General features: G+C 47.8%; 1 protein-coding gene across 1 annotated transcript; it reads right to left on the reverse strand.

Annotated features, from left to right (window-relative positions):
* Positions 1 to 359: 359 nt before the first annotated feature.
* STEAP3 (STEAP3 metalloreductase) lies at positions 360 to 10,630 on the reverse strand. Its single transcript, XM_054380993.1, has 4 exons — positions 10,148 to 10,630; positions 9,166 to 9,693; positions 7,427 to 7,591; positions 360 to 667 (listed from the first exon to the last, which is right to left on the reverse strand). Exons 1-4 carry the CDS (start codon positions 10,628 to 10,630, stop codon positions 377 to 379), a joined length of 1,467 nt encoding a protein of 488 aa, XP_054236968.1. The 3' UTR covers positions 360 to 376.
* Positions 10,631 to 11,362: the final 732 nt, after the last annotated feature.

The raw sequence follows: 11,362 nt of genomic DNA on the forward strand, positions 1-11,362 counted from the left end.
ATGAAAACCCACTGAAATTGATGATAGCATCTAGGAAAGCAACCAAAAAGTTACTGGTCAGGGGAGCTGCCAGCCAGTACCTACAGTGACTGTTCTGACTAACAGAGTCCTTCAATTTCCTTATAAATATCAGTGCTGCTGGCTTGGCTTTCACAGTCATTTTTAAGGCAATAAATGTTCCAGCAAATCAGCAATAGAACTTAACTGCTACTCCTATCTAAACTAGTTGCATGGCCATCCATTTTCTAAAGTCACCAAATTTTATTATTTGCCCACAATACAATTATACCAAAACATACACGTGTTTAACCAAAAAGAAACACCTTTATAGAAATCTGATAGTGCTTTGATATCCTCTGTCACACCTGGGGCTCAGTTAGACATTGCTAGAGGTCTCTCCGCTTGAAAATTCCCCAGTTGCACTGGGCAGGACAAACTTCACGTATCTGCCCTTCTCCCAGCCCCTCCTGATCCGTAGAAGTCTGTGCTGGATGCAGGGCAAGCTGAAGATGACTTTTGCTATGATCACAGTACATGGGACGAGCAGTGTGAGGGTGTAGGTCGGAGGCAGGTAGAACTTGTACTGGTTCTCATCAAAAGCCCTTGACCATCCGTACGTGAGTGTGTGCAGAGTGCTGATTACCAAGGCAATAAATCCAAGGGTGGACTAAAAGGAAGAGAAACACACACCAGTTAGCAGAGGACCTTGTGTCTGGCTACCTTGCTGTACATTTTGGCATGATTTTTGAAGTGCACATAGCACAGAGAAAACAATGAGTATTCCTGTGTTTCTTGGATAGAATCAAACAGGACTGGAAACCTTCCCTGGGTAGTGTGCCAGACTGCATTTTTTTTCTAATCAGAGGTTAAGTGTGATATTATAAACTCAGCAGGAGTTTCCCAGAAGATGCTGCCAACTCAGCTGAGAGGTGGGCTCCTGCCTCCATGTGAATCAGCAGATCCCAGCCCTTGCTGAGCTCATAACTGCGGGCAGCTCACAAATGCACCTCCCAAGCCACAGCTGCCAGCTCTACTGCCTGCTGGTCCATGGCTGATGCGAGGCTGCTGACTGGGGGGGGGGGTGGGGGGGTGGGGGGTGAAGCAGCAGCTCCAGACCAGCATTTGGCACCATCAGAAGTCAGTGAAGCCATAGCTTCACACAGAGCAAAGATACCTTCGGGTAACTGCCATCATCTACAGAAAAACGAGACTGGGGACAAGTGCTCTGTTCTGAGGTAAGCAACAGCCTTGAAGGTTTCCTTCTTGTCCTAGAGATCTCTGTTGGTTTGTGAGCCAGAGAATCAGGTTGTATGATGGACTAGATCTTTGAAATGGGGAGTCAAGAGCACTTTATCCACTCAGGGAGGCAGTAAGAACCCAGCCACTGTCCTGGAGACAAGAACTTTCCCCATATTCAGCTGAGATCATGGCTCCCAAGCACCCACAGAGATAACAATGTGCCTCAGTATTTTGAGATCCCTCTGAGGATTGCTCTCAAGAGGGGTTTTAAACTGTGGTCCCCTCACTGGTGCTTCGCTGTCAGGATCAGAAGTGGAGGCTCCCGATCATGCCAGCTCCCTCTGCCCACTGGCACTCCTCAGGAGCTGGGCACTCAGTCCTGGAGGCATCTCAAGTACAAGCCTTTGCTTCTGTATTTTCAAAGGAAAACACAGGTGTAACTGCTGCCCCACTTTGAATGCTTGGTCTAAGCCTGCAATAACAACCAGGTTTCAAGATGCCTAGACAGGGAAGAACTTGCTGTTGATGTCCTTACCTTAGAGAAGGAAGCCTTTACAAGTCAAAACATCTGGCTTGGTGCAGCTAGTCAGAGATCAGCAAGACACATGGTCTTCCTGAATGCATGTCCAGGAAAGAGGACACAGCAGGGAAATAAGGGACAAGGGCAAGACAGGAGAAATGACTACTCATTTTCTCTTGAAAAATAATCTCAGCTGCAAAACTACTTAATTCAAAGCATCTCTTCCCATTTCTGCTTATTGGGAAACTATTAAAAAACTCAGACAGCTTTTAAAAATGTACCACCTTGTTACCAACAAACCAGACCAAGATGCCTGCCTCTAACCTTCAGAGCTAATAATTTAGGCAGCTGAAAGGACTGAGCCTCTAGAGGAGGAAAGCTCCAAAACATGCTACCAGATCTTGATACTTCACTTTTTCAGCACCTCTCAGGCAGTTATGTGGGTGTTGCTGACTCCTGCCAAGACTTCATCCATATGACCCCCTGCCAAGGTAGGGAACTCTTCCCTGTGTTACAGCTGAGCATTAATTACTCAGTGTTGTGCCAGGAGTCAGGAGCAGACCTCTGAACTGAACCTCAGTCCTGCAGGTATCCGCACACCCATCCTTTCTTGCAGGGACAGCTGTCCTTACCAGAAGCCACCTACAATTCCTAAACCAGGGTGGTAACAAGCAGGAAACCTGAATAGGGTCAAGACTGATTTCACTTGGAAAATTAAAGGAGGAGTTTGCTGCAATATGCCATGATCGCAGTTGAACCTAACAGCACAATCTGACTCATAGCTCAACCATCATTTATTGGCTCTGAGCTTCCCTCCAACAGGCAAAAAAATCCTTGAGTGGCAGAAGGCTGAAAGTACCAACTTGAAACTCATCTAGCAGAGCAGGCATGTAAAGCAAGGCAAGGGGAAAGGAGACAGGGTGAAGTCCAAGGGCAGCAGATGCTTTCTGCCCTGGATGGAGGGTGCTTTTGGAGTCAGCCTGAGCAGGGCTTTGTGCATGACAGAGTGTTGGAGCTGGAGATAATGAGTTTGTTCCTCTACAGGTTCTCTTTCAAGTGCTGCTGGTGCTGGGGCAAAGTAGGAATGGAAATTAGTAGGACAAAAGGTGACAAACCATCACAGGCACTCAGTGACCCACCTTTGTGTGCAGACAGCAGGGTGCAAGAAAGAAAAAAGCTAATTGGCAAAGAAAGCATGGATGAGCTGCTGGTGGCTGGAAACAGTGCTGGCAGCTCCTCAGAGAGCAGCAGTGGGCTGGCTGATCCACTTGTAACACACAAGGGGCTGTCTGGTGAGCAGGGGGTGCCTGGTGGGTCCCAATGCTGATGCTGGCTGAAGGACCTGTGGTCAGCAGGGCTCGATGGTTGCACTTGACAGGCAAGCTGTCAGCTGGGTACAGCTTGGTCTGTACTAAAACATTCTGCTGGTAGCAGTTTGGCTCAGTACATACAGCTCAACATACATTCTGTGTAATACAATGCAGAACCTGCTAAATGCCCCATGGGGGTTGATTGGCCACCATGCTTAGCCTAGATACCACACTGAGTTTTGAAGCTCTGCTCTCATTTATACTTTCAATGCAGTTTCTGGCTATAAAACTTTTTGTTTGTTTGGGTTTTTTGTTTGTTTTTTTTTTTTTTTTTTTTTTTTCCCAGCAGTGGCAGAGGTTTCTTTTGCACTGTCACAGCGCAGGGAGTGTGGGTTCACCACCCATATATAAGGTGGTAAAACCCCCAAAAGACAGCTGTATGAGGATGGTGTCTTCCTAATGCAGGCTTTGCACAGATTTTCTGCTCTGTGTTAACTCTTATGTCTCCTTATCTCCTTGGTGTCTGTGAGGCTCCCTGTAATGCATCAGCCAAGGTGATTCAGTCATGTGTGGCTCATTCAGAAATGTCTGGGCAGCATCCAAAGCAAACAGCCCCTTCCCGACCCAAATATGTTTCTGACTTCTGCTGCCATCAGTCCTGTGAAGTCATTAGCTCCATGGAAGTGGCTCTGGCTCACACTTTGTTGATGGGAGGGTTATAAAAGGTCTGATGACAGATTCTTTATATCCTGTGATGCACAAGCTAAGAAAGAAACCAGGTCAATTCAACCTTCAGATTCCAGGAGGACTTCTCAGGATGGGAAGGTAAAGGCAATCATACACATTTGTACTTCTCAGCCAATTAGAGCTAATTTGTAAAGCACTGGGGACCATTAAAAATGTCTCCCATAAACTGAATTAGATATGAATCACTCCTGCTATCCAGTGTCTAGATCCTCTACATTTTCTGCTAATCAAAACTGGACATATAGGGGAACTGTGTATCCAATTTAACTATATTTAATTGAAATTTGTATATTCAAGGAATAAAAATTAACTGTTTTATTCCTCAAGCCTTAGTAGCAATCCAAATGGGATTTTTGGCTTGTCAGGCTACAGAGGTGTATTTTAAGAGTGTGGCAGTATCCAATGACATTCATACAGGTGCACACACTGCTGCTGGAAGAAGTCAGATGTGGAAGCTGGGTAAGGAGGGGACTAAAGTACTCCTGAAGTTGTAACAAAACCCTCTCTCAAATGAAGCTTTTGGTGCAGCATCACTCAAACACACCAGCCAGTTGAGATGGGATGGCAATGAATTGCTGCATGTTCTGGGAGGCATCTGCTTGAGTGGCTGCATTTTCCCTCTTTCAGTTTTCTCAGGTATGGCAAGTCATGATGCCTCTAATGTGCTGTAAAAGGGTCAAGTGCTCAACATCCAAAATATTTGAGAAATCAGCCTCATGCTTCACCCCTTGTATTTACATTGTGCTGCTGTGCATTAATGCTGGGAGGATCACACTGCACTGTGTGAAGTGTTAACCTCTGGAGCCTGGGAGCAGTAGCTCTACCTGCTCCTAACTGCCTCAAGAGAAGCATCACCAACTTATTGAGGAGAAAATAACTTAAGAGTCCTCATTAAAAAACAAAACACAAAAAAAAAAACCACCACAAAAAACCAAACCAAAACCCAGAAGCTAGCATGCTAGGAGATTTGTAACCTGCACTTTTGGTATGGTATTTCCACAGCAGGGCACAGACCAGCCGTGCCTCTGCTGCATGTGATCAGCTGGGAGGTTGTGTCGCGCTGTCATGCTTTATCCCAGAGGGACAGAAATAGGTCTATCTTTCCATGAACTAAGCCAGCCAGTTCCCATGTGGGGTAGCCAAAAGCTATTTTAGAGCTAATCATCATGTACTTGTCTGGTCCCAGTGCTGATATACCTTCAGAATGATGCAGGAAGGGGTCCCAAAGGGCATAAGCAACAGCAGCATGACATGCACTGGTAGGAGACCTCAGCACTACCTGCTGTGATGTATATATTACATCACGCAATGCCAGCACCTCCCAGGACAGCTGCCGAGCTGTGTGGGGAGCCAAAAGGGAAAGCAAGGGGTTTCAAAGACTCCTTCCAGGCTTCAAGGAGATACTTCCCTTCATCTGGGATTCTTAGTACGAGATGCCTAAGGCAGGATCGCTTATCCAATATCCTGGTGGCTGCAGCCCTCCTGTGATTAATGGTGGTGAGAATTAATATGCTCCTGTTGTCTGCTCTGAAAGAAAGGTTTAAAGCCAGGTCTGCCTTCTCCCTAAGGGATGATTTCTTGGGGTCAAGCTCTCCTGGTGAGGCTTTTCTACTCAATGTAAATAATTACTCACTAGTCCACAGAAGAGAGGGAAAAATACAAACTGACTAGCTCTTTAGGGCACTTGTGGGGGGAAGCTGTGGAGCAGGTTTCCAACTCCTGCTCTAACAAATATTGAATTATTTATATGTTGCTGAAGAGCTTCAACAGGAGAGGCTGGAGGATAGATATTAATTCCCACATCCCCAGACCCTGCCCTCCCCTTTTGAAGGGTTAGGTGTGCACTGCTGTGATGCATGAAGGCGCTCTGCAGGGAAGATGCAGGGGGACAGAGTTCCACAGGGGCTCATCCATGTCAAGGTGACACATGGGTCACTGCTGCAGGACCTGAAGCCTGGTGCACACTAAGCAGCAGTGATGTAGGAGACAAAAGCAATGAGGGGTTTTAGGGCTATGGGATATGACAGTGGAATGGTGAGTTGGAATTTGGCCTCAAAATCAGCTCTAATGTGCAGAGAATACTTAAAGGTTCATTACCTGATATCCCTGTTAATTAGCCTAAGACTGGCTCCAACTGCATCCCTAAGAATGTTAAGCCCCTGAGTTTGGGGTTTGTGAACGTCCCACATGGTAGACTCGAGTCACTACAGGAATTTGGCTCTTGGGAGCTTGGACATTGCTACAAGTGGGAGGAAGGCACCTAAACCACTGAATGACTTCGGAGAAAGAAAAATTGCATTCCTAATTCACTCTTTAGAACCAGACATGGACCTTTCATTGAAATCACACCCAGTTCTCTGTTTCTTGGGCTCTGACATTTTTATAGAATTGTTAGGGTTGGAAGGGACCTCAAGGATCATCTAGTTCCAACCCCCCTGCCATGTGCAGGGACACCTCACACTAGATCAGGTTGCTCATAGCCACATCAAGCCTGGCCTTAAAAACCTCCAGGGATGTGGCTCATAGACCAGTCTAAGCCTTTTTTGAACCTGTCTGTTGAATATCTGGGTGCATGCAAGCTCTGCCAAACCTGACCTTCCCCTGCACTGCCCTCTCACATGCTTTTATTTTCAGAAGCTCCTTCCTTGTGAAATGCAAGGGCAGATCTGTGTCCTGCAGCCAGCTCTCCATGGTGGGTTACCTACCTGCCCTCCACAGCCTGGTGCAAACTCCTTGCAGCAGCTCCAACATGTTGTGCCTGACTGACATGTGACTGACTCCAAGGTAGTTCTTGCCCATGGAAGTGAACAACCCTGCCCCCTCAAAATGACCCAAAGGCTTTCTGCCTTTCTACTTTGTGTGGCTTCAGGAGGTGTTGAGCTGTGAGTGGCTGGGCTGCTCCAGGACACCAAACGAGGTGGGAAAGGACTCTGCAGGAGAGCATTATGCAGCCAAAGTCCTGGCTGTTTTTCTCTCAGGATCTCAAACTAATGCTGCTAATTGCAGGATGGGAAAGAACTTCAGCCAACACATTAAAGACTCCCTCCTGGAAAGCCTGCCAATAATCCTCACGTGGATGCTCATGACACATTACATTTTCCCTTCCCTGCAAGACAGCAGCACCCTCAGCAGACTGGGCAAGCCCTGAGTGAGGGTCACAGAGCACTGGAACAGGCTACCCAGAGAGGTCATGGAGTCTCCTTCTTTGGAGACTTTCAAGACCCATCTGGATGTGTTCCTGTGTGACTTGTGCTAGATTCTATGGTCTTGCTCTGGCTTGTCTGGTTGGACTCTATTATCTTCAAAGGTCCCTTCCAACCCCTAACATCCTATGATCCCATGAAAGCAGCACAGCTCTCGTGGGACACAGCACATCCCACTGCCATTGCTACTTGGTATCACCTTCTTTGGAGTGGTCTATGGCTACAGGGTGCACAGGAAGGTATGGAGTGGCAGGGTTTGCCCCTTACACTAGTGTGCATCTTGGTGTTGCTGTGCCAGGACAGTGATGTTCTGGGACAGCAGGTCAACCTCTGCCCTCCATGGTCTGTGAGAGGGCCTGACTCTGACTGCAGAATCGCTCTCTGGCATCAACAACTGTTAACTTTACCTGGATGAAACTGAATTCCCTCCAGTTGAGAGAGTTTGCGATGGATGGAAGTGAAGTGATAGCGAGTAACGACAGCAAGCCCAGGGCAATTATTCCAACAGAGATATAAATCTCCATCCTCCAGACTTCCTCCTCTACCCAGATATTCATCTTCTTCTCGACAGCCTGGCATGACAATGAATGTTTGTTAAAACAGAATACTTAGAAATAGAGGAACTGAATTTTATCTGTATTTGGTTTGGGTTTGGAAGCAGGTTTCCTGGCTAAACATTGGATCCTATTCACACCTTCTGTGCTATCTGCCTGTTTGAGGGCTGGGTGGAAATGTTATTTTATCCCACCTCCATTTGGCCAAAGCCAGACCTGACCTGAAACTTGCTGGCAAGAACTGCTGAATGCTCCCAGCTTCCACAGCCCTGAACCACAGCAGCAAGCCCCAGAGTTGCATTTGGAAAGACAGAATGAGAAGTTCATTTAAAGCAAAGAAAACAAATACAGATGCTCGAGTATGCAGTAGTCTCCTAATAACCTTTGTTTTAAGTGCATTTAGTGGGGAAATTGTTCATGCTAATGGAAGGGATGATGTGTTTTATGCTGCATGGCAAAGAGGAACATTTAAAACCATCCTCTTTAGCCCATTAAATGGGTTTAATTTACTAAACAAAGATGCTGCTATAAAACAGAAGATAGAGAGGAAATGAACACAGGATGCTTGCCTGAAATTAATGTGTGACTGTGGCAATGGGAGAAGGACCTTCTCCAGGCTGGAGCTGAGAGGCTGGGGATGTCATTTGATGAATGCTTTCAACAGGCACTGCTGCTGAAATCAGCCACCCTCCTCCCCCTCTGCCTCTACAGTCCCTTCCTTTCTCTCTGTTGGGACAAGCATTTGTAAGCACTAGGGAAGATATCCCAGCACAGAAAGCATACTGGTTGTGTGGCAATTCCTTGCTCAGGTTCTCCACTCAGCTGCATGAAGCTTGTGCCATCCCTGGAGGGAGCATGGCAGAGCAGCTAGAAGCCAGAGGCAGAAAGGGTAGAATCACATTTTCTCGTGGCACTGCTAAGTTAGAGTTGGCTGAGCTGCCAGAAGGTAGCAATCTCATGCTTGATAAACACTGCCAAGAATCTCAGTAAGGCAATAAAGTCTTTTTCCATTTCCTTGTTCTCTTAGACTATGACCAGTTCTTTGCCATCATTTGTTAAACTCCTGGAGGCACATTGTGATGAGGATACACCTTCCACAAAACAACCCCCCTGGGGTTATGATGTGGTCGCTGTGAAGGTCAGTGTGAGCAAACAAGGATCTTCCAAAATCTAGGGAGAAAAGTTGAAGGTAACTCTGCTCCCTCCACCACTGTATTTATTCTCACCTAACATTTTTTCTGTCTCTGCCCTAGTCTCAGACATGCCAGGTGCTGGGAAAGGCTGCTTTTACAGGTGTGTCTGTGCTCCTGGGGAGCAAAGGCAGAGATGAGTTTGATCCTAGCCCTGGCTGTAGATGCACAGACAACATCCTGCTGGAGCGACTGGTCCCCAGAGCGTATGGGTGCATGCCTGGTACGTGGTGTGTGGCTGCTCCGTGGAGGAAGTGCTCATACAGAGAACAGCTTATTCCCACTACCTCGCATGCGTTTTGGAAAGTGAACACAACAGCCAAGATATTAAGCCTGCTACCAGACATCTGGATGCGTGTAGAAGATTACTACAGGTGCTGACCTGAAGAGTACCCACATTACCTGCTTGACAGCCATCTCAATGAGCTGGTAGCGGTGGGAGCGGCGCATGGGCAGACAGAAGCTGTATACAGCATGCAAAGCTGCACAGAAGAAGCTGAGGAGACCAATCTGCTTTCGGTGCTGGAGCCACTGGTCCAGCCAGTCTGGGAAGCGCCTGTATTTGGTGCCATAGTAGAGCTGTGAGCAGGCTGCCACCACCCCGGGCAGGTAGACGAGGGACAGCATGACGTACGCCACGCAAGGCAGTGTTGTGTTGACCACCTCGATGGGGATCTTGTACAACTTGTTCTTCTGCTCCCTGATGTAAGGGTGGATGACCTGCCGGATCAGGTTGTAAGTGAAGAAACAAAGAAAGAGCCCCAGAGACAACAAGATGGGGATCTTCCAGGCTGGCAAGAGGCGCAGAGGAATGTTCTCGATCTCACAGGCTGATGACATGCATCCCATGTCCACAGGGGTGAATCCCATGACTTGAGCAATTTCTGCTACGGTGCGCTTGGCCTCTTGGTTATTTGAGCAAAGCAGAACCTGCAACAACCAGAAAGATACACACAGGGCAAAGAGAGGTGAGACTGCTGGGAGTGAGTGTGTCAGGAGGGACACTGTGCTAAAGGGAGCCTACGTTATTCCACTGAGCATCATGCTTCCTGTCGGGCTTTCTGATGGGCATTTACCATGGCTCTCTCCTACACCAGCTTTCTTACATGTCTGCACCACCAGTTTGTTTTACTGGCTGTATTTAGATAAACAGATAATTAAATAAGACTTTTCACTTAGGCAGAGGCCCCAAAACTGCAAAGTGTGAAGTAAATCAAAGTGCTTAATTTCTTAACAGAGCAATGCAGAAGCTATGGGGTGGTCTCTGGATGCCGCAACCAGCACTCAAACCCCTTCTTCTGGAGCTTAAGGCCATTTGCTGATGCTGACAGACCTCAGCTGCTGAAACAGTTGGGATTTGGCCCCTGTCAGGAGAAAACAATACCTGCTTATTTCCATCCCTGGCACCCGCCTGCAGTGTCCATGCAGAAAGCACATTGAACCCCTTGACCACAGTGCAGGCCGGGAAGAGGGAAGCCAAGTACTCGGCGTTGGATTCCTTGTGGTAGTTGATCTCGGTGTTGTTACTAACATCCACCAGGATCTTGCCTGCCAGCACATCAGCCAGGTCGCAGAGGGTGGAGTAATGTTCCCTGAAAACCGCGACAAAAATGACATCTGTCTTCTTCACCGCCTCGGCCTGGAAGGTGACTTCTGCTGCCGAAGGGAAGAGGCTGGCTTTCCGCTTCGGGTTGCGGCTGCCAACCACCACCTTGAAGCCGGAGCACACCAGTCGGATGGCCAACGACCGCGCAAAGTCCCCGCTCCCCAGCACCCCAATGGTGCGGCCAGCCGGAGGCGTGGTGCTGGGGTCGCCCTCCATGCTCCGATGGCCCAGGAGAGGTTTGGCCATGTCTCCTCTGGACATCCTGGTGAGAAAAACAAGTGGAAATGCAAGTTCACTGTGAAGTTCTCACAGAGTCCTAGACCACGTTTGTGGTCATGGGGGAAAACGCCGCTTACGCAGCTTGAACAGAAGCCCAGTAGCCCAGGACCCACCTGCCAAACCCACCACGTGTGCAGTAATGCACAAGCACCATCGGAGGGGGCCAAAACACCACACTGGGTTGGAAGGCAAAGGGTTTCCCAGGTTTGTGTGATCCAACATTTGCTCATCCACCCTTTGCTGTTCTTCGTGCTGGTACATGCTCACTACAAAGCCAGGTCAATGCTACCAGCAACAGGAATCAACAACTCTCAGACACACCATGGTATCTTCTGAAAACCCCAGGGCCAGGGGTCCATGGGGAACCCTGAGCCTACATTTAGAAAAGACAAGGGGTGCTTCTGATTTGCAAGAGCAGAAGGAAAGCAGGGAGTTTGAGTTGAAATGGAAGTGTCTTAAAAGTGGTAAATGAAGAGTGGTAAATGCAGCCCTTGCCTGCTACAATATTTGGGTCTGGCAAGCTGCTTTAGCTCTTCCTGCAATGAGTATTGGGAACTTACTCGTGGCATTTAAAAATATGTATTAAAACATGATGGGGTTTGCTCACGAAAGATCTTGATAAGCTTTACAAACGTTAATGAATTTTGCCCTGTATCACTCTGCTCTCTGTAACAGATTAGATATTGAGGCCGTGGAGAGGTTTTAAGTAGATCA

Source organism: Indicator indicator, chromosome 5 (genome assembly GCF_027791375.1).
Source record: "Indicator indicator isolate 239-I01 chromosome 5, UM_Iind_1.1, whole genome shotgun sequence".
NCBI lineage: Eukaryota > Metazoa > Chordata > Aves > Piciformes > Indicatoridae > Indicator > Indicator indicator.